Source organism: Phoenix dactylifera, chromosome 14, assembly GCF_051530095.1.
Source record: "Phoenix dactylifera cultivar Ajwa chromosome 14, Ajwa_hap1_PhDact_Kaust_v1.1, whole genome shotgun sequence".
NCBI classification, from domain to species: domain Eukaryota; kingdom Viridiplantae; phylum Streptophyta; class Magnoliopsida; order Arecales; family Arecaceae; genus Phoenix; species Phoenix dactylifera.
This window is the reverse complement of record NC_143203.1, coordinates 15,529,254-15,556,283: the sequence shown is the minus strand read 5'-3', so window position 1 is coordinate 15,556,283 and position 27,030 is coordinate 15,529,254. Positions and strand designations below refer to the sequence as shown.

Genomic DNA, 27,030 nt, shown 5'->3' with positions numbered 1-27,030 from the left:
CTTCTTTTAATGTACAAATTAGTTCTTTATCTTCTACTACATCAGATTAATCAGCATCATTCACGTCTCCAAATTATTAGATCGGATTTTGGTGGCAACACACACAAAAAAAATATATACTTAAATTGAGTAATTCCTCGGGGCATTAGATAGATTGAAAGTGCAAACTCAAGTGAATAATAAAATTGAAAAAAATAAAAACACTCATAGAGATCTCTAAGAAGGAGTTATTAGGGCATTAGATAGATTGAATGTCAGTTTATTATATATATTTTTTTAATGGTTGGGGTACCAACAATAATTTTAATAAATGATTAGGGGAACGCCCGAGTCAAAAAATTTAAAAGAAGAAAAATAAATCAGCACATTAAAAAAAAGAAAAATTAAAAAATTTTCTTATGTTTGGTTCAAAGAAAAAAATTTTAAGAAAGTAGCTAGGAGATGGAAGAAAATTTATGTATTTGTTAAAGAAAATTATTTCTCCATTATATTTTTTTGTTCTCTTCTTACTTTTTACTTCCAAATAATGGAAAAAAGATTATTGCCTACCATAGTTTATTTCCTTTCACTTTCTCAATAACTAAATAAAATAGAAAAATATTCCTTATTAAATTTGAATCTAGCACTTTCTCCAAATAGAGGAATATAACCAGAAGAGCTTTAGCTTAGTTTGAGCGAAGCAAGCTAGCTAGATTGTCCGTATGCTTAAAACCTTTACATTTCTATATTTCTATCTACAATGAAAGATATATATATATACAAGATCTAACTTGAAAATATTAAAAAAAATAAAGTCTCACGGCAGTTACCAATAAGTGCTTTATTAGGAACTAATTTATCAATATAACACGAGGACCCCTTTTGTTGTGAAATAAAATCAGATGAGATTTTTCTTTTTGGACTACAATATCAAATTGCAACATGAAAAGTCCAACTTGTTTTTGATCTGCATGAGAAGTGCAGCACAAATTGTATTTGATCTCACAGTCATATTTTGGGAGTTGACTACAACTCATTTAAAGGAGGAATTATTTTATGGATCAAATCTACAGTGGTTCCAAGATGAAATCATCCTCAAATAATTTCTCCACTCAAAGATTCATGACGTTGGCTTTTCTTGTTTTTTTTCCTCCGTATTTGCCTCTTTCCAATAAAACCGGGCCCGTGGGGAGGTTGGTGGGCCCCATCCCGAAGATAGAAACCAGAACAGTTTTAGGATTTATCCTGACAACTTCTCGTCTCATTCTACATACATGGCAGAGGAGTTCTAACGTCTGCATCTGTCTCTTCTACTCCCCATTTGTCTCTCCGTTTCTTTCTCTTCTTCTCTTCCACTTCCACTTCTTCGCCCTCTTGATCTCTCTGACTGAGATAGAGAGATCTTTGGAGGACTCCGAGGCTCGGCAGAGATGATAGCCAGTAGTCTCCTTCGATCCAAGGCCTCCTCCAAGGTATTCAAGTCGCTTACTCGCTTGCTTTGTGATCTTTTTCCCGATCAACAAGCTGTATTTGTGGTGAATTTTTTATTTGATTTGGCCGATAATTGTGTCATTCTTGCTTTATGGATTGGATGGATGTGGTTCCTGGATGAAAGTCGTAGTTTTGATTTGGTGTGCTTCTCAAAAAAAAGTTTTTTTTTTTTTTTTGTAAATGAATGCGTGCAATCTCGATGAGTGGTTCCAACTGGCTGGATGATTAGCCGTTTGGAATGGTTCTCAACAAAAGTGATTCCATGGAATTCCTCTGATTCTTTTTTCCACTGCTTTTGGGTTTTTCTAATTGGTTCTTATTTTGGGTCTGATCTAGATGAGTGGTTTTAAATGGGTGTTAAACTATTCTCATGAACACTTCGTGTTCTGTATGTAAAGCTTTTTTTTTTTTTTGTGAACGGGTCTAGATGCTTTCACTGCAGATTTTTTTATTTTTTGATTTTTTTTGTTCTGAGTTTTTTTTTTGAACAAGTTTAGACTCAATTTCAATAGCAATTATATCGAACTTGTATTGTTGTTGTTTATGTGAGTTAATTATTGATGCTTTTGGCCACACATTCTAGTTTAAACAATTTTAAATTCTTGTTTATGTGAATTGGTGACTGATGTATATATCATAATTCCTTTTTTATTCTGACTTTTTAAAATCCGTTATATATGAGTAATGCCCAATGCATTTAATTTGTACACGCAACTACATACTTAATCATATAGCACTTGTTGCTATACGTGATTTGGGTGTTCATCTTTTTGGTTGGCATCCTTTTTTTAGATTTTAGTCATCATTAGTAGTTGTCAATGGATTTGTGTTTCGAGGTCATGTAACTCTTTCTTATATGAACCATATACTGATGCTTCTGATGACCGTTTGATAAAGTTGCCTTGTTGTAACTAGTTCTAGATCTGATCTTGATGAGTTTTTCCAGATGCCTGTATGATTTCTTCTTGCTACTTTTTTTTTTCATGTCATTTGCTTACCTTGTCATATTAATACCCTGTTTTATCCTTCATAGGTTGGCATGCTCATTAGGCATGTTGCAACTGCTGAAAGGTTTCAGAGTCATGGACCTCCATACATTGCTTCATTTGCAAGGCTGATGTGTTCACAGGCATCTCTTCTGACTGATCCAACAGATGAAAAAGGGTATCAATGTTATGATCGATTAAATAAACTAATTTCTAGTTTTAGCGTTGAATATGCTATCACCGTTTCATGCCTTGTGGCCTCTTTTTTTTAGTTACTTGTATTCAACTTCCCACATTTGTGAACAAGACATGCATGTTGTGCATCTACTAAATGTGTTTTCTGGTGTCATATTTTGAATTTGTCAGATTTAAGGGGCATGATATGTTAGCACCATTTACTGCTGGATGGCAAAGCACTGACTTGCACCCCCTAGTCATTGAGAAATCAGAGGTAATTACCTCAGAGAGTTATGTTGGTCTTTTTGTTTTGGTTTTCACTGATAATCATACTTACCTTGCAAGCTTCTAAAAGATGTGGATAACATAGATTATGACATTAACCATCAATACTTGTCCCAACAATTTAACTTCAGGTTTACAAAATCGTAGCTCTAAAAGTTCAAGCCAGGAAAGATGAAAAAATAACAAGTCATGGAACTATTTGCAATTATTTGGTGTAATACAATGTCGAAGTGGTTTTAGAAACAACATTGCTTCTAATATTACATTGGTGAAAAATGTCATTTTACATTTAACTGAAAGCTGTTGGTAAATGCTGCAGGGTTCTTATGTTTATGACAACAATGGGAAGAAATATCTTGATACCCTTGCTGGATTATGGTGCACAGCTTTAGGTACCCAAAATCTGCTAATTATTAAACGTCATTTTCAGGATTACTTTCTTCTAAGCACCAGTACTTGTTGTCACTGATATACATGGTACGTAGTATTGATATAAACACCCTTTACTAATCTTTATATTGCCTTATTGTCATCTTAACAAATAAGTGTGGCAACATTTAGTTTGAAAAGGTCTTCACAAATAGGCATTTGAAGAAAGTTAGTATTATCTGCCAAAAGCCACTATGCATCATTTTAAGAAAAGGTTCTGGACTTCTGTTCTTCTTATCCATGGAAACTTCAACTTATGTCTCCCTTCTTCTGAATCTTCTATCCAGCATTGTGTCAAATGATGGCCAGTATGATTATTGCTGTCAAGCTGGCTCTTGGTGCAAATTGTTTAGGAAATATTGGAAATGATGATGTTAGCAAGACCTCTGAATAGTGGATCATAATGCGCAAGGATCACTGTCATTATGTCATAGTAAAATTTGGTGTTTATTGATTACTAGTCAAACAAGCATGAAAATTTAGGACAGAGAATCGTACGGTTGAATGGGAAGGGAAGGACTAGAGAACGCACACAAGCAACATATAGTTTCCCTGTTTGTCATGGATGCCAATTCTGCATGGACTTGCAGTGAGTGAAGTATCTGAAAGTTTTAAATTGCTTATAGCTAGTTTTCAGGTAGAAGAGCTAATATTTTGACTAAGCACCTGATGATTTTCCATAATGTAAATTCTTGGTTGAATTATTAGTTGCTTACAAGTTTCCATACGGCGATCTTATTTGAATAAATATGTTGGTCAATTTGTATATCTAAATGATTAGTTTTTTAGCCAATTGGGTTTTGCCCTAGTGGTCACTCCCCTCTTCTTAGCAACCAAAGGTTCTAGGTTTGGCTTGGGTGGTGTGTGCAAGAGAATGCTCAGGATATGACATGCATTCTGGCATATCTGCACTGCGTTACTGACACATAATATTATATATGCATGTTGATGGGAATCTAAGTTGTTCTCAGAGAGGAGTGCTAACTAAAGCTCTAACCAGTTAACAATTGAAATATAATAGTTGAAGTCTTGAGTTTCATTCTTTATAGTTAGGTTTTTTGTGTCTAACATCCTATCTTCATTTTTCATCATGGTAGATTTGGTGTCATTTGAATGGTCTCTAAACTTGGATGGTCTATTGTGACATATAGGTCTCATTTGTCCATTTTTTTTCTTGTGAAATAGAAGATTAGTAATCCAAGGTTCGCCGTCTCAGTATCGGACCCTATACTAGTATTATTCTATTAGAGTTTCAGTATGCGGTTCGGTATGGTACAGCTTAGCATACCGAGTGCTAGTATGGTATGGTACAATGTACTGGTACGGTATGGTACGTCTGGTATGGCAAAATCTTAATCTCTGTTCAGATATTGCAATACTTAACTGCCAACACTTAATCAATAGTCTGATGTAAATTTCATATTCTTGGTATATAGGAGAAAATATTTTCTTTTCTATTTAATGAAGTTATGATTCTTGCTGGTATTAAGCCTCAAACTGGGTAAAGCTTTTCTGAGACTGTTATTTGGAAGTAAAAGTTTTGAGAACTGCAATCTTTTCTACACATCAATCTATGCACCACTACCACTAGACTATTAATTGAATTTAATTTATTCTTTCATGAACTTGCCATTTCAATATCTTTCAGGTGGAAGTGAGCCTCGACTTGTTGAAGCTGCAACTGCACAATTAAAAAAACTGCCATTTTATCATTCCTTTTGGAATCGTACCACAAAGCCTTCATTGGTGCGTACAACTTCTTATATACTTCTAACTTCTTTCATTTGTTCAAAAATAATTTGATGCTACCATAGTATTTGTATAATTCAATTCTATTATACACCACTTTGCATTATTAACAATAACTTGCAACTAAAAAATTGAACCACAAATGCTGCACCTCTATGACTTGAATTTGTCTCAACTATGAATTGATTTCTGTTTTAATTATATGAGGGCTTCATCCTACTCTCCTAGAATCATCTTATCGTTGTTGGTTCCAATTAATTCTAAGTATCATTTATGCATTAGCTGCTGTTTTATTTTCTTCATATTGGATCATTGATTAGTCTTCTGAAGGTACTCTTTAATGTTTATCCATGAAAATTGTTACTACTGTTCTTGCAGGATCTTGCAAAGGAACTTCTTGAGACTTTCACAGCAAGGAAAATGGGAAAGGTCTTCTTCACCAACAGTGGTTCAGAAGCTAATGATTCCCAGGTCTGTTGGTTTTCCTTGTATAGCTAGTGAAAATCACCAAGGATTCCTTATGACGTTTTCTCCCTAATATTTAATATTTTAGTTTACTTGGATGCTGTCAGACTCCCTACTTCATGGTAAGAGAACAAATTTGGCTGTCTGCAGATATGCCAGAAGCAATCCAGATACCTTTTTGTTTTTCATTGTAGTTAAGAGCTAGTTTCTGCATCTTTAGTTTTAGTGGTGAAGATTGAGTAGTTATGGTAGTACACAAGGAGTGTGGGAATTGGAGAGGCCACCACTCAAATGTAATACTGGAGAACATTTAAAATTTTAAACGCTTGTTTCCACATATATCGTGGTGATGGGCAGGGAATAAATATTGACATGGTGCATGATTTTTTTTTAGTGACTAATATTTTATTTGTTTCTGCAGACTTGATGCTGTCTTGACAAACCTGGATATTCTCATTGTCATCTTTATTTTACACCTGTTTCTTGCTCTCATTGTGATTTGTTGCTTTGGCATGCTTTATCAAGACTCTTCGGTTGTTTATGCTGATGTCAACTAGCCCAATCATGCTAAAATTTTCCGTACTCTATCAGATTATATTCTTAGTTATAGATCTTGCAGTGGATGTACACCTAGTTATGATAAGGATGGCTTGTGGGGCTATGAAGCAATATAGTTTTCATGATGCTTTGGCAATTGTCTAAATCTTGTTGTTTCTGCAACCAGATGGATAGTGATGCTGGACATATTAAAATAGCAAAGATAGTAAAATAGGCTTTCTTGTATTACAATTTTTTTCAACGATTAAAGTATATCACAATATGAAACTTTATTGTTTAATCTAATATGGAACTGTTATTAAGGTTTTGATGGATGTCACAATTTGATACTTGGGATAGTTATTGTGTCTTAGAATGCTCAGATCAAGCTGAAGATGAACTGTCATTGTCAGCAGTTTATTTCTACTTTGGTAAGGTGCATATCTAGCTTTGAGCCTTGCACCTAGGCTACAAGAAACCTTGGTGCCTCTTTTGTGCCTTGAATGTTTAATAACTTTGCTCTGATGTACAAATTAAAAGGAAAGAATCTGATTGAAATCAGACTCCCTGCTTGATGACAGAATGGTGACAAGCCATCTATAAAGCCACTTATTTTGTTTAAATATTCTTGATTTTATGATTATCATAGTTTTGAATCTTAGACATGAGATGCATTTGCTTGTGTTAACAATGCTTTGGAGGACCAAGAGAAATAAATTTTCAGCGTTCCAAAGGAATCTTAGCATTCACAGCGTCAAGAACCTGCAGCAAAACTTCTTCAAATGGTGACTTTGACCGTTCTCAAAGCTTTTAAAGTTTTGGCAGCCCAAAACATTAAAGTTAAAACCTGGTGGTTTTCATGGATTTTTTCTCAGTTGCACTGCTTAATAGATGTAATATCCAGAGGAGTAGGTTTGGGCCATTAATGTGTTCCATCATCTATTGCCACAATCAAACACATGAATGAGTTCTTTTCACAAACTGTAATTTTTTTAAATAAATTTAGTTTGGATAGGTCGACCAAGAATTCTTGGTTAGAAAATAGGGATAGTGGATGAACTAGCCATAAATATGAGGTTATACAGATGAGATTTTTGGTCAGAAAATGAAGGCAAAAAATTGAACGGTTCTTTGAAATTATGATGAATAGATTGTCTGGAAAACATGAGAGCCTTTACTAGAAATAAGTTAATAAAATGGTAATTAGTAGTCTTACTGAGAGGACAGTGTGATGAAAGGTACATGGACTGGTTGAAGTAAGTTTTTCAGAATGTAATCAGGTAGAAAATAAATAAGTATATTAAAACCTTCATTATTAGATTGGTCACTTTTTTGCAATGGATGTTTGCCACTGACACTGAGTTTAGGACCGAAAGAACTTTCGTTTTCATAGTAAAATTTCTCCAAAATTATGTCATTCCATTTTGTTTTTTTCTTTCTTTTTTTCAAATGTAAGCCTTTACCTTCTAATGTGGTCCATTAATAGTTATGTTTCTGCACACATGAAAAGTTGGTTTTCCATCCTCTTTGGTAGTTTTACATTTCTAATGTAACTAATCTTTATCTAGACTACCTAAAAATTATTGCTAAATGAAGATTAATTTTATTAAACATTGTATTTTTTTTTTAATTCTTTAACTGGGAGTTACTTTCTATCAGGTGAAGCTTGTGTGGTATTATAACAATGCATTAGGAAGGCCAAATAAGAAGAAATTCATAGCGCGAGCAAAATCGTATGTCATCAATTTAATTACTCACATCATTTATTTGGTATTTAATGGGATATCTTCATAAACTAACACCAAGGTGTTAGAATGCAATGCTCTTTTATTGCATATATTAGTCGAATCTTTTGCAAATAATCTTTTGCAACATTTGCATTTTTTGGCAGATATCATGGATCAACACTAATAGCAGCTAGTCTTTCTGGGTAAGTAGGAAAAGTTTATTTTCTTTTAAGTTAGATTATGAAGTGCATTTATGCTTACAAAAAACAAGTTGTCTTGATTTTATGGTTTGTCACAATCAAAAATGTATAATTATAGTGTGCAATGGCTTGTTTCTGATTCAGTTTCCTTTTGTTTATCTCCATTGGCTTTTCTTTCTCCAATTAAATCATCTATTTCATTAACAATTTGCTGCACCGACAGTCTTCCAGCTCTGCACCAAAAGTTTGATCTACCAGCACCATTTGTACGGCACACAGATTGTCCTCATTACTGGCGCTTCCATCTTCCTGGTACTCATTTAATTAATTTTTTAAGGTTGGTTAACTTTTAATATTCTGATGATTAATTGTGCTGGAATACCAGGTGAGACCGAGGAAGAATTCTCGACCAGACTGGCTAATAACTTGGAGAATCTTATTCTTAAAGAAGGACCTGATACAGTAAATGCTTCTCTTTTCTCACTTTATTGTGGATTCGTTAGTACAAGTAGAGGGTAATTAGTATTTGATTTGGTATGGATTTCAGATTGCCGCATTTATTGCTGAACCTGTTATGGGTGCTGGAGGTGTTATCCCTCCTCCAAAGACCTATTTTGACAAGGTAGGAATCTGAAGTCTTTACTTTCTACCCTCACTTTACACAATTGTCGGCAACTTCTATTTTATTTTGTTTATTGACAAGCTAAGGTTAAGTTAAAGAATATTATTGTATGAATATTTGAGTATATGAGCTTCAAGTTTGGGTGGGATAATGAAAATGCAATAGTTCTGTACCTTCTTAATTTCTAACTTTTTACATCGTTGAATTATTTTTTTTATGCAATTAATATAGAAAAACTCAAGTCTTCTTCAAGAATTATGTGGTAAAGTATTACTAGAACTTCACTTAGTACATGATATTGATCTCAGATATATTTTGTTTCTCTAAATTATGATAGTAGAAAGTTCATCATAATTGTAGAAACATTACCTTTTCCTTTATTTACTGAGACTGAGTGAAAGAATAATGTTGGAGAAATACTTGAGTGTATAAATGGGCTACTTAAAATGATGTATTTTAATGTAAACATGATTTTATGGTCTGCGAAATCTGGTAAGAGAATTCATCAGCATCTTATAAACATGCAACTAATTGCTACCCAATATTTTATTCTTACCTAATTGACTGCTCCCAACTGCCTATGTCATTTTAAAGATACCATTTGCTTGTCTGTCTTTAACATAACTATTGCAGTGTACACATGAATGTCAGCTATAAAAGGCAAGCATAGTATGCTCAGGATGGTTTCTTATGTCACTATCATGTTCTCAAGCTTTCATGTTTTCTTGAGGCTAGCTATCGAATTTAGTTTCATCGAATTCTCCACACAGAGGAGGTTGTGGCTTTCTAATGGAGCTTTTAAAGCTTACATGATTCAGTGACACCTCACTTTCTCGATCAAAGTACCATTTGATTTGAGATTGTGGTTATGGTTGTTGAGGAAAAAAATTCTTGAGGTTTTCAATATTTTTACCACAGAAGAATCACATTCCCTTAGTCTTTGTAAGCCTTTTTTGTTAGACATTGGATTATTGGAGTATAAAAAATAAAGAAGCCTTGTTTACTAAATTTTGAAACAAAAATAGAAATAAGATTCATTTTTCTTTTAACAAAAAAAGAGGCAGAAGAGTCTAATGCATCATACTCTCTATTGGCTTCACTACACTGATAGTTCATTATTTTGTGAAAAAGAGCATGTGTTTTGAATTAGCTTAGCAAGGCTGGAACAATACCTGAATGAGTTATATGAGATGGTAATTTCCATATAAAAGAAATCAAATGAAAGTTCATATTTCATTTGAAACACAGGTCTGTCGGAGCCCTTTTTTATTTTGCATATTTTAACTGAAGTTGGCAACTCTCTTATCGACTTGACTTAAAATATGCAAAATTAAAAAGCGACCATGACGGGCCTCTGTTTTGAACAAAACAGGGGTTCGGAGGACGGAAACCCCCCTCCCTCTACCCTCCATGCCACTCCCCAGTGCTCCAAAGCCCTCTAGTTGCCTCCATCTCTCTTCCTCCCTCTCACTCACTCCCTCCCTGCCCATCTCTCTTTTTCTCTCTTTCCTTGTCCCTCTCCTCCTTCTTCGCCAGTTTCTCATTTTGAATGCCAGAACTGCCTCGGTCCATCACCGAGATGGTTCGGTATGCCCAGAATTTAAAAGTTCGGGATGGTGTTGCGTTCCTTGCTACCAACATTATAAATTAATCATAATGATTTAAAACCACCAAACCTTCATAATATAGGTCCTTGTTAAAGTTGGATTCCTATTTGTTTATACTTAATGCTCTTCTAAAAAATCTCTTACACAATATATCGTTTTTTTGCAACTTAAAAAGGGTTACCAACTTCACTTAAAATATGCAAAATAAAAAAAGGGCCCCGACGAATCCTTGTTTCGAACAAAACAGGGGTCCGGAGAGCAGAATCCCCCTTCTGCTCCTTCATGACACTCCCCAGCGCTCCGTGGCCCTTCGATAGCCTCCATCTCTCTTCCTCCCTCTCGCTCTCTCCCCATCCCCCCCCCCTCTCTCTCTCTTTTTCTCTCTTTCCTTCTCTCTCTCCCCCTCCTTCGCTAATTTCTCATTTTGAATGTCGGAACCGTGCCAATCCGCCACCAACACGGTTCAGTATGGCCCAAACCAGGTAGTTTGGGATTCCACATTCCTTGCTACCAACATAATAAATTAATCATAATAATTTAAAACCATCAAACCTTCATAATATAGGCCCCTATTAAAGTTAGATTTCTATTTGTTTATACTTAATGCTTTTCTAGAAAATTTCTTGCACAATATATTGTTTCTTTGCAACCTAAAAATATTGTGAGGGGTTTTATAGCGAGTTATTAGCTTGTGAATCCTTTGAAAACAGAAATGGGACATCTGCCTTGATGAATGAATTTCATATATTTGTGTTTCACTTTGTGGATGGTTCACTATTTCCACTTTGTGGATGGTTCACTATTTCCACTTTGTGGATGTGATAGAGTTACCGCTAGAAGTCTCATAACCCCCATAGTTGGCCTAAGATTAGCCGTGAGCAACCTTCTTAAGCTTCCTGATGATTTAAAATTAGAGAGTTACTCTCAAGAGTCTTCTAAACACCATAATTTGGCTAAGATCAAACAAACACTACTTACATCATACAAAACATTCTGCTATCATGGTCACTGTCCTATAAAACATCATTATTTTTCATTTAAGTGCCCCCATTCAAATCTATATCATTCATTAGTTGTGCGGATTGAAAATTTAATCTATATAAGCTATTTCATTTCATCTAACTACTCCTCCGTATACTATGGTTTTCTTATATCTACTGATGCATTTACAGGAAAGATAGAAGCTAGAGTGGGTGTTTTCCAACAGAGTCGGGGGGAAAAAAAAACTCAAACAGTCACTAACAATATCATGGTGCTATACTCTGATACAGAGGCTACTTTGACATATGAATGATGCTTGCACATATCTGGACATTCTGAGTCACAAGGAAATGATTTTTTTTATTTTTTTTGTTGCTTTAGCTTTCATATTTAAGATGCTGGGCGTCCGCAAAATGTTACCACCAAATTTGGCAAATGAGTTACAGACACCACAAAATGCTGACTCTTACATGTAACAATCACATGCAATGGGTTGGTTATATAAATACATTGATATGTTCACCCTTCTTTTCTTCCTTACATTTTTCAACTCAAGTGCTTAATGTGAAACATGCATCTATTGTCAACCAAATCATAAAAACTCAATGCTTGATTGAAGCATCATAATGACACTTCTCATACGTGATGAGAATACTTGGAAGTCATCTGTTTTCTGACAATTTGTTTCATAGTGGGTCATCTATCTATTTTGTTTTTAGGTCTTCTCCTTCTAATTCAGATCCTTTCAGACACATTTCATGTCAATGGTCTTGTTGCAGTAAAGCATCTTAATGGTTTCCCACCACTTTATCCTCTATCATTGGAACACTTAAATATTCTATAATAAATCCTCTTTATTACTTTTCCTTTCCTAATTTTGCTGTGATTACTTACTAGCATTCTTATCTCTACCACACCCGGGTCATTGCAACCACATCCTCCTGATAGCCCAATGTTCATGTCATACAACTCTAATATACTATATGTAATTACTGAACTCATGCCTTCTTATTGCTTCACCAATTTCTCTTTTAGTTTCACTTCCAGGTGGTGATTGCAGAAAATTCCAGTATCATGCATCATGCCACATATCTCCCTGTTTTTTTTTCTCCAAATAGATAGGATGAGATTGCGATCAAGATGCATTTTGGCCACCGAGTTAGGCAAGTTCGTGTCTGTGTGTGCCCATCAAGATAAGAATCCACATGCTCTCTTTTGGCTCAATTTTGTTTTTACTCTGTAGATTCAACATTCATATTCACTATAGTAATTCTTGCATCACCAATTTCTGACATTAATGTCAGACATTTTCTGCACATATCTAGACTTGAGCATATGTCGGCCTGGGTCATGTTCGGTCTTGGGTCCCATATCAACAGAATTTTGCTAGGCACAAGCTTAGCCCGACACAGTTTTTGCAAGCCTGGGCTCGACCTGCCCGACCCAAACAAGTCAGGTCAAGCGGGCCTAAGTCGACTAGACCGTGCGGCCTCAACAGCCCATCCAGCCCAACCCAACCCTTTATGTTTTTTTTTTTGAAATTTTAAAATAAAAATATAAGAATATAATATATAATATATATGATATATAATATATAATATAAGATAAATGATATAATTCAAAAAAATGACTAATTATATATGTATGTATGTATGTATACATGTATGTATATATGTATTATGCATGCATGCGTGCATATATGTATATATGTATACAATTTCTGCTTGGCCGGGCTAGGCTGGGTTGTAACACACCAAGCCCGAGCCCAGCTGGAATTTTGTCCCTGAAAAATTGAGGCTCGGGCCAACCCTAGAGGGCAAAAACCCCAGCCCGAGTCCAGCAAACGCCGGGTTGGGCCGAGCCTAGTTTGCACAGGTCTACAATTACCCATCGTGTCTGCGTTTTGAATGATAGTACGTTATCTATTGTCTGAAGATATTTTCTATCCTTTCAGAAGGTAAAATGTTTCATAAACGTGGGAAAATTCTATTTTTGTGATCAAGTGAGGCTAATTTTATACTGCACAACTCTGAAAGTGTAAAGTATTTTAATGCTGACCAGGATTATCAAATACTTTCTAGACAAATAGACCACACTCAGGTTGCAAGCATGTATGGACTTCTCTGCTAATTATACATTAATTTTGATTTTTTCCCCTTATTTGTCATCGAAAGATCCACTGTAATTTGTGATTTTGCTGCCTAATTCACTTGGTGATACAACTAAAAAAATCTGGCAAGTTCTTCTTTGACTGTTCTAATCTTCTATTTGTAGTTTTTCACTTGTTTATTTGAAAGCCATGTATCAATGCAGTATTTGGACTTCCATTATTTGGCTTTGGTCATTTCATTGTTCTATTTTTTTCTGCAGATTCAAGCTGTTGTAAAAAAATATGATATTCTCTTCATCGCAGATGAGGTACTAATACACAAAATGTTTTCATGTTTACCAAGAAAAAGAAAAGAAAATATATTATTTTAGCTTCTTGCTTGGTTTAAGGTACTACTTTTTCCATGTTTTTAGGTCATCACTGCCTTTGGAAGGTTAGGGACAATGTTTGGATGTGACAAATACAATATTCAGCCTGATCTTGTCTCCATGGCAAAGGTGAGTTGTTTAAGCATTGTCTTTTAACATATTCAACATAGATAATGATTTCATATTTACTGATTTTCTAGGCCCTGTCATCGGCATACATGCCCATTGGTGCGATTCTTGTTAGCCCAGAAATTTCAGAAGTTATACATTCTCAAAGCAACAAACTTGGTAAGCTTACACTATTCTGTCATTAGAGACTTTTATTTCTCTCTCTTTGAAGGATGTGTACAAATTATCACCACTTTAAACTTCCTATCTTTCAGGGTCATTTGCTCATGGATTTACATATTCTGGACATCCTGTGTCTTGTGCTGTTGCATTGGAAGCAATTAAGATTTACAAGTAAATATCATTACTCTACACAGATTCCTCATTTTAAACTATAAATAGTAACATAATAGTTTTGTGCTTCAAGAAGGGCAAGTACACATGATTATTTCACGCTGAGCATCTTTTAAGATTTCAAAATCCTGACCATGTTAAATAACGGTTACCAGGGAGAGAAATATTGTGGAGCAGGTCCAGGCTATATCTCCGAGGTTTCAGGAGGGCATTAAAAGCTTCTCAGAAAGTCCCATCATTGGCGAGGTATTCTTAGTGCATTAATCTCACATTGTCTTGTAACCTATTCTTCTTGCGTATAGACAACATTATGTACATATCTGACGAGAACCAGCCATTTACATGCAGATACGTGGAACTGGGTTGATACTTGGAACTGAGTTTACCGACAAGTCTCCTGACGCTCTATTCCCTCCTGGGTGGGGTAAGTTTCCATTTTTGTGCTTCCTGATTATACCATTCTCACTGCAGTAGATGAGTGAAATATAATTATACAGCTTTCAGTAGCTCTGATGGTGACATCCATTTAGATACAGAGAACTTCTAGCATACATGCGTGACTGTAACTCATAATGGCATCCCATGACTATTTCAGGGGTAGGTGCAATATTTGGATCGGAGTGTGAGAAGCGCGGAATGCTGGTCCGAGTTGCTGGGGATAATATAATGATGTCGCCACCCTTTATAATCTCCCCAAGCGAAGTTGATGAAGTAAGATGATGCTGCCTTTATTAGCTCCTGATGTATATCATTTACCATACTTCTCCTTGGCACTGCATGAGTTTTAATCTTCAGTTGTTATTCACCAGTTCTTCAGGAGTCTTATATCCTAGATTTTCTACTGGGCTTCTGTCACAATATAATCAGTAGATGAGTTTTGCTTAAATACATAATTATAGGTTTTTCGAGTTGGGACTTGCTCCCGAATTGTAGCAATATTAGGCCATTGGCTATAACTCAGGCTATTATTTTTACTAATGGAGCTGAAGGTTACAGTCCCTTTTCTTTCCCATTCACCTAGTAGTTTGTGAGTGCTAATGCTCTTAATTCTGTTTTCTTTCAGTTAATAAGCATATATGGAGAAGCCCTCAAGAGTACAGAGCAGAGAGTAGCGGAGTTGAAATCACAATGAAAACAATAGCCAAATAGACATCAAGTGCTCGAGGGTGCAATAAATGTGGTCTATTTATGATGGTGAAAAAATTGTTATAAGAGGACATATCTTGCAATGCCATCTATATTTGCTGAAATGTTGCAAGCTTTAGTTTCAAGACTGGGCTCTTGTACAGTTGTAAAATCAATTCAAGCGTGAGTTACCTATAGCTCATTAGGCTGTTGTAACCCCCGTCATGATGACACCTATTGATCCCTAATATCCCCTGGCCCACCCAACTTGATTTGGCTGGATGACAAGGATGAGCCAATGTTTGCACATTGGACCTACTAAGTTTGTGGGTGGGCATGCATAAAGCATGGCTATGAGAGGAAAAGGTCCGGGGTTGCCTATGATAATTTGTCAACTTTACAGGGCATGAGTGATTTCGATCCGATTCGGTTTCTTGTTCAGGTTTTAATGTTAGTTCTAGATTCAACTCAATAGAAGATCTGATCGAGTTGGATTTATGGCTAAATTATTTGATCCAATGGGTTATTCAGGTTGGGTTTATACATGGTCCGGTCTTAATCTGAAAAATTTAGGTCCAGATCGAGTTTAGATCTATCCGCCTGAACTGGAATTTAGGTCATCCTAAGTGGAAAAATGGGGAATTAGTTTTCTTTGGAGCTGCACCTACGTGTGAGGACCATATGGCCAAGCGAGTTAATTTAAGTGTTAAGAAACAAATTTCCAAATTGCTACTACTAGATTTTACAGAATACCTATGTACCAATTTTAAATTGCTTATGGTGACTACAGCATATTTTCTACTATCGAGTAACAATGGCTTCCAAATCCATCTCCATGCAGAAGAAGGTTATCAGTAGAGAACAAGGTTCGCCGTACCGGTACCGAACCCCGTACCGGTGCCGCACTAGTATAGGCGTACCGAGTGTCGGTACGGTACCGTACGTTCGGTACCGACCGTACCGACATTGGTGTACCGATACCGGTACCCATCGGTACGGGTACGGTACGCTCGGTACCGACCGGTACAGCGAACCTTGGTAGAGAACCATAAAGTAAAGAGGCATAGTAGCATCATCACTTTTGTTTGGAAATGATTAAATAAGCCTACCACCCTATGAGATCATGAAAGCAATAAATTCATCTAATGACAAATCCCTTAAGATGAAATAAACCAGTTTATAGATTAGTCCCACAGCATCACCAAATGCATCATTCTCTTCAATAGTTTGCTAAGATAGTATACTGATCCATAAAGCCATTATGGCATCATATTTGTTGCAGACTACTGAGAAACTTAGTGCTTCCACGGGCTTCTCAAATTTATACAGTTACTGCACGCTGAGGACTTCAATCTCGAAAACTAGGACCGAGTTGGGTCAAATTCTCTATGCTGGAAAAACATTAGCTTCATAAGCCTAATCTGGGGAGCACCACAAATATATTATAGCATATCGGCAAAAATCTAAATACAAGGAAATGCATTAAATAGAAACAATCAGGTCAAGTCGGGTCGGGTTGGGTAATAAATCAAAAGATTTAAATTAGACCCAGATAACAATCGGATTGGGTCAGTTCAGATCGGGTCAGTTCGGGTCGAGTCAGAAGTCAATAAACCTAGATATGACCTGAATTGTGGAATAGATCCAAATTTGGAACCCTATCCGGCCTTACGGTCCTTAAATTGGGTCCGGATCAAGCCTAAGTGGATGAGTTCGTGGTCAACTCAGCCCATTTGCAGCCTTACTTCATACTAATCAACACTATACTACCCGGCAGAATAACATATATCTTTCTTATTTCATACATACCACTATGCAAGACATCAATTATAACATTTTTGTAGAAAATACAGCATCTAACTTAGCATTAGCAATAACTCTAATTTGTACCTTGTTACCATCCTCAATTTCACTATTTTATTACCGCTATGGTTACTTTTAGTAACACTTGGGTAAGTCTGAAAAATAATTCTACTATGAGATCCATATCAACATTTTCCAAATTCATATGAAGAAACAATTTCATTGCAATCTTCTTACTGATACATCTGTTTTTTTCAACCATATAAAATCCATTTGCTGCCACATCACTGAGATTTATAGAACATGCTTGGACTTTGTCTGATGGCATCGTTTTTCGCTATTACTAAAAATTCAGCTGTTATCATCTTTAACCATGGAAATCAACCGCCTCATTCTATTATCAGCACTTAGTATATGATGATTCTTGTTACCCACTCTAAGGTTTTGTGGTTGTCCCATAATCCAAAAGAAACTGGCTGCAACAACTTTGGACTCATTTGATTTGCCAAAAGAATTTTTTCTCGCTATAATAATTTTTCTAGAAAGTTGATGCCTGAATATCTGATGCCTAGAAAAATGTGTTTTGCTTGTTTGATTAACCATAAAAAAGTGGCATATTGTATAGTGGTTTATATTTGGTTGAGCATCTACTTTTCTAAAAAAATGCTATGTAGAATATCCGTTAAACTTTTAATGAAGGAAAAATTCTTACCTCATTCTATCTAAATGTTTAAAGGCACTTTTGGAAAACAAATTTATCCCAATTTCTGGTAGTTGAGAATTGGACTACGGAAAATTGGGTTTCTCACGTCCCATATGGATTTTTGTTTTCATGAAATATGAAATTTTTATTTTCATATGAAAGCTATTTTTCCCTCTCTTATTTCTGAAAACTCCAACCAAACATGACATATTCCCCTTTTTTTTATTAACCATACTTTTCTTTCTCCTCTTTCCACGAATCAAACGCGTCGTTTGTAGTAATTTTAGATTTTGTGGCTCCCTCTCTTGCCCTGTATCGTCGGGGCAAACTAAATACAGATTTAAAGGATTCTGGAAAGGTTGAGGAGGAGAAAACAGCTTTGTTACACCTTTCTTTTTATCCTCTTCTTTGTTTTCCTAGTTATCTTTCATTTTCTCTGTTCAGTTGAGTAGAACAAAAAGTACTATACAATGACTTTAGAGGTAATAAATTATAAGATCATCTTTTTGTGAGCGTTGCATTTGCTCATTATACTAGAGCTTGGAAGACGTGGTAACTTTTATATGTGTTTCAGACTTAAAAGAAAAATTGTGCTCATTTCTAAATTAAGCTTGGGGCTTTAGCTCCTAGGACGCTTCACTGAATAAATTGATGCAGTACAAGCTCGCTTTGCAAGCCTGGGATCATAGCTTAAATAAACTAGAGCAGTACCCCTAGAGATCCATTCAAAATCCTAGAGATGACAGTGTCTTCTGCAAACTGTAAACATAAACCAAAAGAGTCCAACAAAGTTAAAGAACAGTAGAAACAAGATAAAAAATGTCCATTTATTAGTATACCCATGAAGAAGATGAGAAAGATTGAAATTTATTTGATAAATGAAAACGGCACAAATAAGTCGTAGGAAATGACACCAGCTTCCCATTAAAACAGCAGAGAAATGAGACCCAAGATTTGCTACCATATAAACTAGAACAGACATACAATAATTAAGATGCCACCCCTATAGATCCATTCAAAATTCCAAAAGAATATAGGATGTATTTAAGATTGCAAATATAATCTCTTTAGCTTTAGCAAGGATGAGTGTCTTCCGCAAACTGTAAACACGAAACCAGAGAATCCATGCAAAGTTAAAAAAATAATAGTAAAACAAGCTCAAGAAAAGTCCTTTTATTAAGTGGAAAATTTAAAAAAAGGATTAGTGTCGTCTGCAAACAGTAAACACAAAACAGGGAATCCAGCAAAGTTAAAAAATAATAATAAAAGAAGCTATGGAAAAGTTCTTTAATTAAGTGGGAAAAATAAAATATATTAATAATAAAACAAGCTAAGGAAATTTTTTTTTTTAAAAATAAAACAAGCTAAGGGAAAGTCCTTTTATTAAGTGGAAAAAATAAAAATAAGTAGAAAATTGGCCCATGCAGGTCTCGAACCTGCGACCTTCGCGTTATTAGCACGACGCTCTAACCAGCTGAGCTAATAGGCCAACTTTTCTACATTGTAACGCCAAACATATTCGTATTATTGATAGCTTTCCTTCTTTTAATTCAAATGCAGATTTTTATCTGCTATATAAAATGATATACTCTCTTGCCGCAGATATAATCTATAGAATATATATTAAATAATTATTTTTCAATACAAACAAACATGACAAATCCAAGATTTGAACTAGTGATGGGGAGGAGGCAAGTGGCAATGACATAGCATGGATAGTGAGATTGATAGCTTTGTTGTCCTTAGCAATCTAAAGAAATTTAATTATGAATATTCCAAAGGATAGTGATAAAAATATGGTTGAGGAATAGTTGAGGAGTTGGTTTGAACGTTCCAAGCTTAATAAGAAAAGGATATGCATCGAGATGATGGGATTGAGAGTAAGGAGCCAGTGTCGGATGACAGTTGTGAAAACAAAAGCCTAGACAATGAGAGTGAGCTTGACAATGGAATTCATGGCACAAGATACCTTGAATCCAATGAAATTTCTTATCTGAAAAAGCCTATAAAGCTTGATGTTTCCATAAAACTCGATTCCCGTATGATGTTTAGAAAAGTCTTCAGACTATACTCCATTCAAGAGGGTTTTGTCACGCCCCGTGCCCGAGGCGCGGCAGACGCCGCACGCCCACACGGCGGACCGCACAGGCGTGTAAGGCAGCAGATCATATCAAAGCAATCACACATATTTAAAGATGACATAATTATTTAAGTTGGTCAAAAGCAGTCTTATAGAGTTCCAAAATAATATTTAGTAACATAATTCAAAATACTCCAAAGTGAAAATCAAATGTCCAAACTAATTCAAATAACATATGCCAACATAATTCAAATGTCCAAACTAATCTAACTGAAATGCCAATAACTGAAAAATCATCGGAAAGTCTAACGCACTCCCCAATCCCGTGCGATCAAGCTTCTGGATCTGAAAAACAGAGAAAATAAAATAATGAGCTACACTAGCCCAGTAAGCAACAAATTACCCCAAAGTGGGGTCAGAGCATATCAGATCAAAACACAGGATAATGACTGGAATAAATCATAAATAACATCGTTTTACTGTTTTCAAAACTTATTATCATTTTTCCAAAAACTCAGATACCAGAATCTCAACATGATAGGCTACGGCCACGTAATCCAGTGGCATTGGTTGCACAGAGTGCCAGAAACTACTATTGTTAGTCACCGGTGGAAACGGTGTCCAGAAACCACTATTCTAATCACCGGTGGCGCGGTGTCGAAACCAGTTCCTCACAGATTACAAGTCGATAGGTCCAACGTATAATCCCCATTGGCGGGGCCAGAACAGAACAGAACAGATCATAGCCATGCTGAGAATACATATATATAAAGACAGATTTCATAAATTTCCCAATCATAGTTTACGGATTTCAGAGCATACAACATAATTTTCAAATAAAATTTAACATGCCTGACCCATTTTACAGAATACAAAACATTCATCAAAATTTAATCTATTTATCAAATAATTTGAAAATTACACTCGAAGTATTAAGTTACTTACCTCTTCTCGCTTAATTCCTACTTTCAGATAGGCAGATCAGATTCACCAGTTTAAATTTAATTAATTTTTTGTTAATTTCAGAGCTAAGCAGAACTAAAAATAATAATACTATTGTACATGGCCCAATAGGGCCCAGAGTTGGTCCATAATGGGCATGGCCCGATAGGGCCCATATCGGACACGGCCCAATGGGCCCGCATAAACTCGGCCCAATAGGGCCCCCAAGGTTGGTTTCTAATTGGTTCATTCATTTTAGGAACCAATATTTAATTATATAGTACCATTTCGTAATAAAGCTTGAGTAAAGGGACTAAACAAATATAGTTGGGGACCATTATATAATAAATCTTTTCTACAGGGATCAAATACAAATTACAGAAGACTCTTTTGTGAAATAATATACTGCGAAGGGCTTAACTGCAAAATTTCATTTATTGGCCTGGGTTCGGGTTTCGTACGTGGAGCTTCCGCCTCATACGGCTCCTCTAGGGATGGGGGTTCGGGTTCCGGGCTCGGATCTGAACTGGGCCCAAGTTGGGCCCACAAGGGTACTGCCCAACTGGGCCCCAACTGGACTGGGCCCAAGTTGGGCCTGCAGCGGACTGAGCCCAAGTTGGGCCTGCAGTGGACTGGGCCCAACGGCCCATCAAAGTGCTCACGGCCCACAATGGGCCTTCTTCCTTCCCGATCTCCCCATGGACAGGGGAGATGGGAAAACGAGGGAGGAAGGAGAGCAGCAGGGTGGCTGGCCTAGGTGGCCGGACGGTGGCCCGGCCGACGGCTTGCGGGGGACGCGGCTGTCGGTAGGGCGGTCGTGGCCGGCGGCAGGGTGCTGCGGCGGCTCGGCCATGAAGGGAGAGTCCAAGGATGGCTTCGGTTTAGGGCCCAAACAGAAGAAAAATTATGAAATAAAGGGCCAAAAGAGGCTTACCGGCAGTGGCAGAGGCAGTGGGAGGAAGATCTCGGTCGCCGGTGCTCGATCCGGTGGTCAAGCGGCGGTGGCGGCGGTGCTTTCCGAAGAGGAAGGAGATCTCGAAACAGGGGATGGCCGCGAGGGGGATCCGGGCGGCGCTCGGTCGGGAAGGCACACCGGTCGGAGAGGAGGAGGGAAGGAGGAAAGAGGAGGAGGAGAGGCTCGGGGTGGCCCTAGGGGAAGGAATAGATGGGGTTTTATCGCCCCATCGTAACAGTCCTCCGCCGCGAAAATCGCGGCGGTCGAGCGAGATCCACGGCCGTGAATCGGCCGCGGATGGACTGGAAGGGGTGTCGCGGGATTCCCGCGGCGCCCTTGCCCCGTTTGCCCCCCCCGGAGGAGCCGGAGAGGATCGCCATCGCGATCCTCTGTTCTGGCTCCTTCCCTAATTGAATCGGGGCTGAAGTCGGTGAGGGCTGCCGACTTCTGCCTCGTGTCTCACATTCTCCCCCCCTAAAAAAAAATTTCGTCCTCGAAATTTAATATACCTTAGCTTGCAAAAAGATCCGGATATTTTTTCTTCATCTCGTCCTCCAGCTCCCACGTAGCCTCACGTTCTGAGTGATTGCTCCACTGAATCTTAACATAAAGAATCGTGCGCCTCCTCAACACTTGCTCTTTTCTATCAACCACACGTACAGGCTGCTCGGGATATGTCAAATCTTCTCTAAGCTGCAAGGGAGCCACTTCTACCACATGGCTCATATCTGGAATATACTTTCTTAGCATGGAAACATGAAAAACATTGTGAACTCCAGACAGTGAAGGTGGAAGTGCCAATTTGTATGCCACAGCTCCTACTCTTTCCAGAATCTCAAAGGGGCCCACAGAGCGTGGACTGAGTTTTCCGCATATTCCAAATCACATCACCCCTTTAGTAGGAGACACTTTCAGAAACACATGATCTCCGACCTGAAATTCCAATTCCCTTCTTCTATTATCTGCATAACTTTTCTGTCTGCTCTGAGCTATCCGGAGGCGTTCCCTGATCAGCTGGATCTTCTCTACTGTTTGTTGCACAATCTCGGGGCCCATAATTTTTCTTTCACCAACATCATCCCAACAAATAGGTGATCTACACTTTCTTCCATATAGAGCCTCATAAGGTGCCATTTGAATACTTGCCTGGTAACTGTTATTATATGCAAACTCAACCAAAGGCAAGTGACGGTCCCAAGAACCTTTCATATCCATTACACAAGCTCTTAGCATATCTTCCAAGGTCTGAATGGTTCTTTCTAATTGGCCATCAGTCTGAGGGTGGAAAGCTGTGCTGCAGCTCAGAGTGGTCCCCAAGGCTTTATGCAAACTACCCCAAAAGTGAGATACAAACCGCGAGTCCCTATCGGAAACAACGGATATGGGTACTCCATGCAACCTCACTATTTGTTCAATGTAGAGCTCTGCAAACTTTTCCAAGGTCATTCCTACTTTGAATGCCAAAAAGTGTGCCGACATTGTCAATCTGTCCACAATCACCCATATAGCATCATAACCTTTAGGAGTGCGAGGCAACCCGGAGACGAAGTCCATAGTGATGTGTTCCCACTTCCATTCAGGAAGTGGTAAGGGCTGCAACAACCCTGCCGATCTTTGATGCTCTGCTTTAACTTGCTGACATGTCAAACACCGAGCCACAAATTGTGCAATTTCTCTCTTCGTATTATTCCACCAAAATGTACCTTTCAAATTCTTATACATCTTAGTACCCCCAGGATGCACTGTATATCCAGTATTATGAGCTTCCCTCATAATTTTATTCTTTAAATCAGAGTTATTTGGAATACAAATTCTGTTCCTATATCTCAATGATCCATCCTCATGAAGTCTGAATTCTGATTGAGAACCTGATTCAATATCACTTCTAAGCTTTTGCAACTGAGGGTCATCTGCTTGAGCAATCCTGATCCTCTCTATCAAGGTAGGTTGGACACGTAGGTTTGCCAAAAGTGCATCAGGATCATGCCAACATACCTCGATTTCTGCTCTTCTTAGATCTTCCAAAATTTTCCTCTGAGAGGTGAGTAAGGCAGCAATACTACCAGTGGATTTTCTGCTCAGTACATCTGCTACCACATTAGCTTTTTCCGGATGGTAATGAATAGACAAATCATAATCCTTCAGTAACTCTAACCATCTTCTCTGTCTCATGTTTAGTTCTTTCTGGGTAAAAAAGTATTTCAAACTTTTGTGATCAGTGTACACCTTACAAGATTCACCATATAAATAATGTCTCCAAATTTTTAATGCAAACACAACAGCAGCAAGTTCAAGATCATGAATAGGGTAGTTCTCCTCATATGACTTTAATTGTCGGGAAGCATAGGCAATCACCTTATCATTCTGCATCAGCACACAACCCAATCCTTTCTTTGAGGCATCACTGTAGATTGTATAACCTTCACCACTAGAAGGAAGGGTAAGGATGGGAGCTGACACCAAACGTTGTTTAAGCTCCTGGAAGCTCTGTTCACATTTATCTGACCACTCGAACTTAACTTCTTTACGAGTTAGTCGAGTTAAAGGTGCAGCAATAGAGGAAAAACCCTCAACAAATCGTCTGTAATATCCTGCTAGGCCCAAGAAACTGCGAATCTCAGTAACACTATTGGGCCTGCTCCAGCTGCCCACTGCCTCGATCTTCTTTGGATCCACATAGATACCCTCTTTAGATATTACATGCCCTAGGAACATTACACTGTCTAGCCAAAATTCACTTTTCTTTAACTTACCATACAACTGCTCTTGCCTTAGGGTTTCCAGTACTAACCTCAAATGCTGCTCGTGCTCGGCCTGACTTCCAGAATAGATCAAGATGTCATCAATAAAGACCACTACAAATTTGTCCAGAAAGGGTCTAAACACCCTGTTCATCAGATCCATAAAAGCTGCAGGGGCATTTGTCAGTCCAAAAGGCATGATCAAAAATTCATAGTGCCCATACCGAGTACGAAAAGCAGTTTTTGGCACATCTTCAGCTCTTATCTTTAACTGATGGTACCCAGAACGAAGATCAATTTTGGAAAATACCTGAGCACCCTTTAACGGATCAAACAAGTCATCTATTCTTGGTAGAGGATACTTATTCTTTACCGTTACCCTATTTATTTCTCGGTAATCAATACATAATCTTATGCTACCATCCTTCTTCTTTACAAATAAGACTGGAGCTCCCCAAGGAGAGACACTAGGTCTGATGAAACCCTTATCAAGAAGATCCTCCAATTGCTCCTTTAATTCTTTCATTTCAGCTGGAGCCATTCTATAGGGGGTCTTGGAGATTGGTGTGGTACTGGGAATCAAATCAATTGCAAATTCAATTTCTCTATCTGGTGGCAAGCCAGGGAGGTCTTCCGAAAAGACATCGGGGTATTCATTTACTACTGGAATATCTTCAAATCTTTGATCTGATAGTCTAGTGTCAACCACTGTGGCAATATATGCCAAACTCCCCTTTCTAAGTAGTCGCTCAATTTGCATAGCTGAGACAATTCGAGGGGAGGTATATGCACCACTGCCCATAAAGCTGAATTCAGTATCTCCTGGGTCCGAAAGTTTACCCGTTTTTTATGGTAGTTAATGGTGGCAAAATGTGATGCTAACCAGTCCATACCGAGGATTATGTCAAAATCATGCATATTTATAACTATTAAGTCAGCAGGCAAGTCTCTACCTACTATCTGAATTGGACAAGTCTTGTAGACCTGATTACCAATCATCCCACTTCCGGCAGGAGTGCTAACATGCAGATCATACTCTAATTGCACACAAGGCAGGTCATGTTTTTGCACTAGATGACACAAAGGAATGCGTAGCACCAGAATCAAATAGTGTATGAGCATAAACAGAAGCAACTGGCAATGTACCTAACACCACCGTGTTGGATGCCTGAGCATCCTGCTGAGTTAGTGCATAAATACGACCCTGTGTGCGCAGTCTCCCCCCTTTCTGTTGCTTAGGAGAAGAAGGTTGAGCTGACTGAGCCGGAACAGGAGAAGCTTGCACTTGCTGGTTTCTTATAGTTTGAGACATCTGAACTGATCGAAGGTCCTGTTGAGGACACTCAGCTACCTTATGACCATGCTGGCCGCATCTGAAACAAGCACCAGATAATCGTCTACAGTGTTCAGTCTTATGCATACCACCACATGCATCACACTTATGCTTCTCTTGCTGAATAGTCTTTCCATAAGATCCTTGCTTCCCTGATTGCCAAGATTGGTTATGTGATTTTGCAGTCTTGCTAGAATTCTGTCCACTGCGAGCATCATAATCTCTGCTTCTCTTCTTTTGTTTCCTATCTTTCGCATCATATGTTTCTTTCCAGATAATTTTCAGATTCTTAGCCCTGTCTACCAGATCATCATAGTTCGTCGAGTGTATTGTGGCCAAACTCCGACGTAAGTGAAGCTTCAATCCTTCTTCAAATCTCCTCATCCGGGACTCTGCATCCATGACGAGGGTGGGAGCAAACCGAGATAGCCTGTCAAACTCTGCCTCATACTCATCCACAGTCATAGTTGCTTGATTCAGATTGAGAAATTCCCTCTCTAGCTCCCTCAGGTGACTGGAGGGAAAATACTTGGAGTAGAATGCTGTGCGGAATCTTTGCCAGGTAAGTGCCTCCTGCTCGGGTGCCAATGTGCGCTCCACAGACATCCACCAATGATGAGCTCGGTCCTGAAGCATATAGGTGGCAAATCTGACCTTCTCTTCATCGGTGCACTCCATTGCCCTGAAAGCTTTCTCCATTTCATCTATCCAGGTTTCGGCCTCTTGAGGACTAGTAGTGCCTTTAAAAGCTGAAGGTGCCATTCTCTTGAATTCTGCTATACTTCTTCTTTGCTCAGGAGGAGCAACATCCTGCTGGATTGGTTGTTGAGGTTGTTGCCTCTGTTGGCATACTAACCCGACGACCTCCTCGATCAGTTTGAGCATCCGAGTTTGATTTCCGGCGGCAGCTTCTGGAGTTGATTGACCCTGGGGCCCTAAGTTATGTGATGCCTCGCCCGCTTGGTTAGTGGGGGCTCTTCCCCGAGAGGGCCCAACCATCTGATTCAAGCTACGGACACGGCGAGGCGGCATTCTAATTCAGTGAAAATATATAAATTTTAAAAATTTATCCAAACAGAATAATACAAAATAGTTAACAAAACAAATGAACATTATCCCTTTGTCTAGTTACTATCCCATCTCTCAACTTTCCAACGAATCCTAAGGATCTTA

The 27,030-nt window shown here is 37.9% G+C and overlaps 1 protein-coding gene and 1 non-coding gene across 2 annotated transcripts; one reads left to right on the top strand and one right to left on the bottom strand.

Moving 5' to 3' along the window:
* Positions 1 to 1,109: 1,109 nt before the first annotated feature.
* On the top strand, positions 1,110 to 15,425 carry POP2 (Pyridoxal phosphate (PLP)-dependent transferases superfamily protein). The gene is made up of 19 exons (XM_008800019.4): positions 1,110 to 1,451; positions 2,504 to 2,634; positions 2,823 to 2,907; positions 3,238 to 3,310; positions 4,996 to 5,093; positions 5,475 to 5,567; positions 7,758 to 7,831; positions 7,990 to 8,028; positions 8,249 to 8,337; positions 8,411 to 8,487; positions 8,573 to 8,647; positions 13,606 to 13,653; positions 13,759 to 13,842; positions 13,914 to 14,001; positions 14,097 to 14,175; positions 14,331 to 14,421; positions 14,524 to 14,599; positions 14,771 to 14,886; positions 15,239 to 15,425. The coding sequence occupies exons 1-19, from the start codon at positions 1,410 to 1,412 to the stop codon at positions 15,305 to 15,307; spliced, it is 1,527 nt and encodes a 508-aa protein (XP_008798241.4). The 5' UTR covers positions 1,110 to 1,409; the 3' UTR covers positions 15,308 to 15,425.
* Positions 15,426 to 19,221: 3,796 nt separating this feature from the next.
* Positions 19,222 to 19,295, bottom strand: TRNAI-AAU (transfer RNA isoleucine (anticodon AAU)). The gene has a single exon. It is a non-coding gene; the product is annotated as a tRNA-Ile (tRNA).
* Positions 19,296 to 27,030: the final 7,735 nt, after the last annotated feature.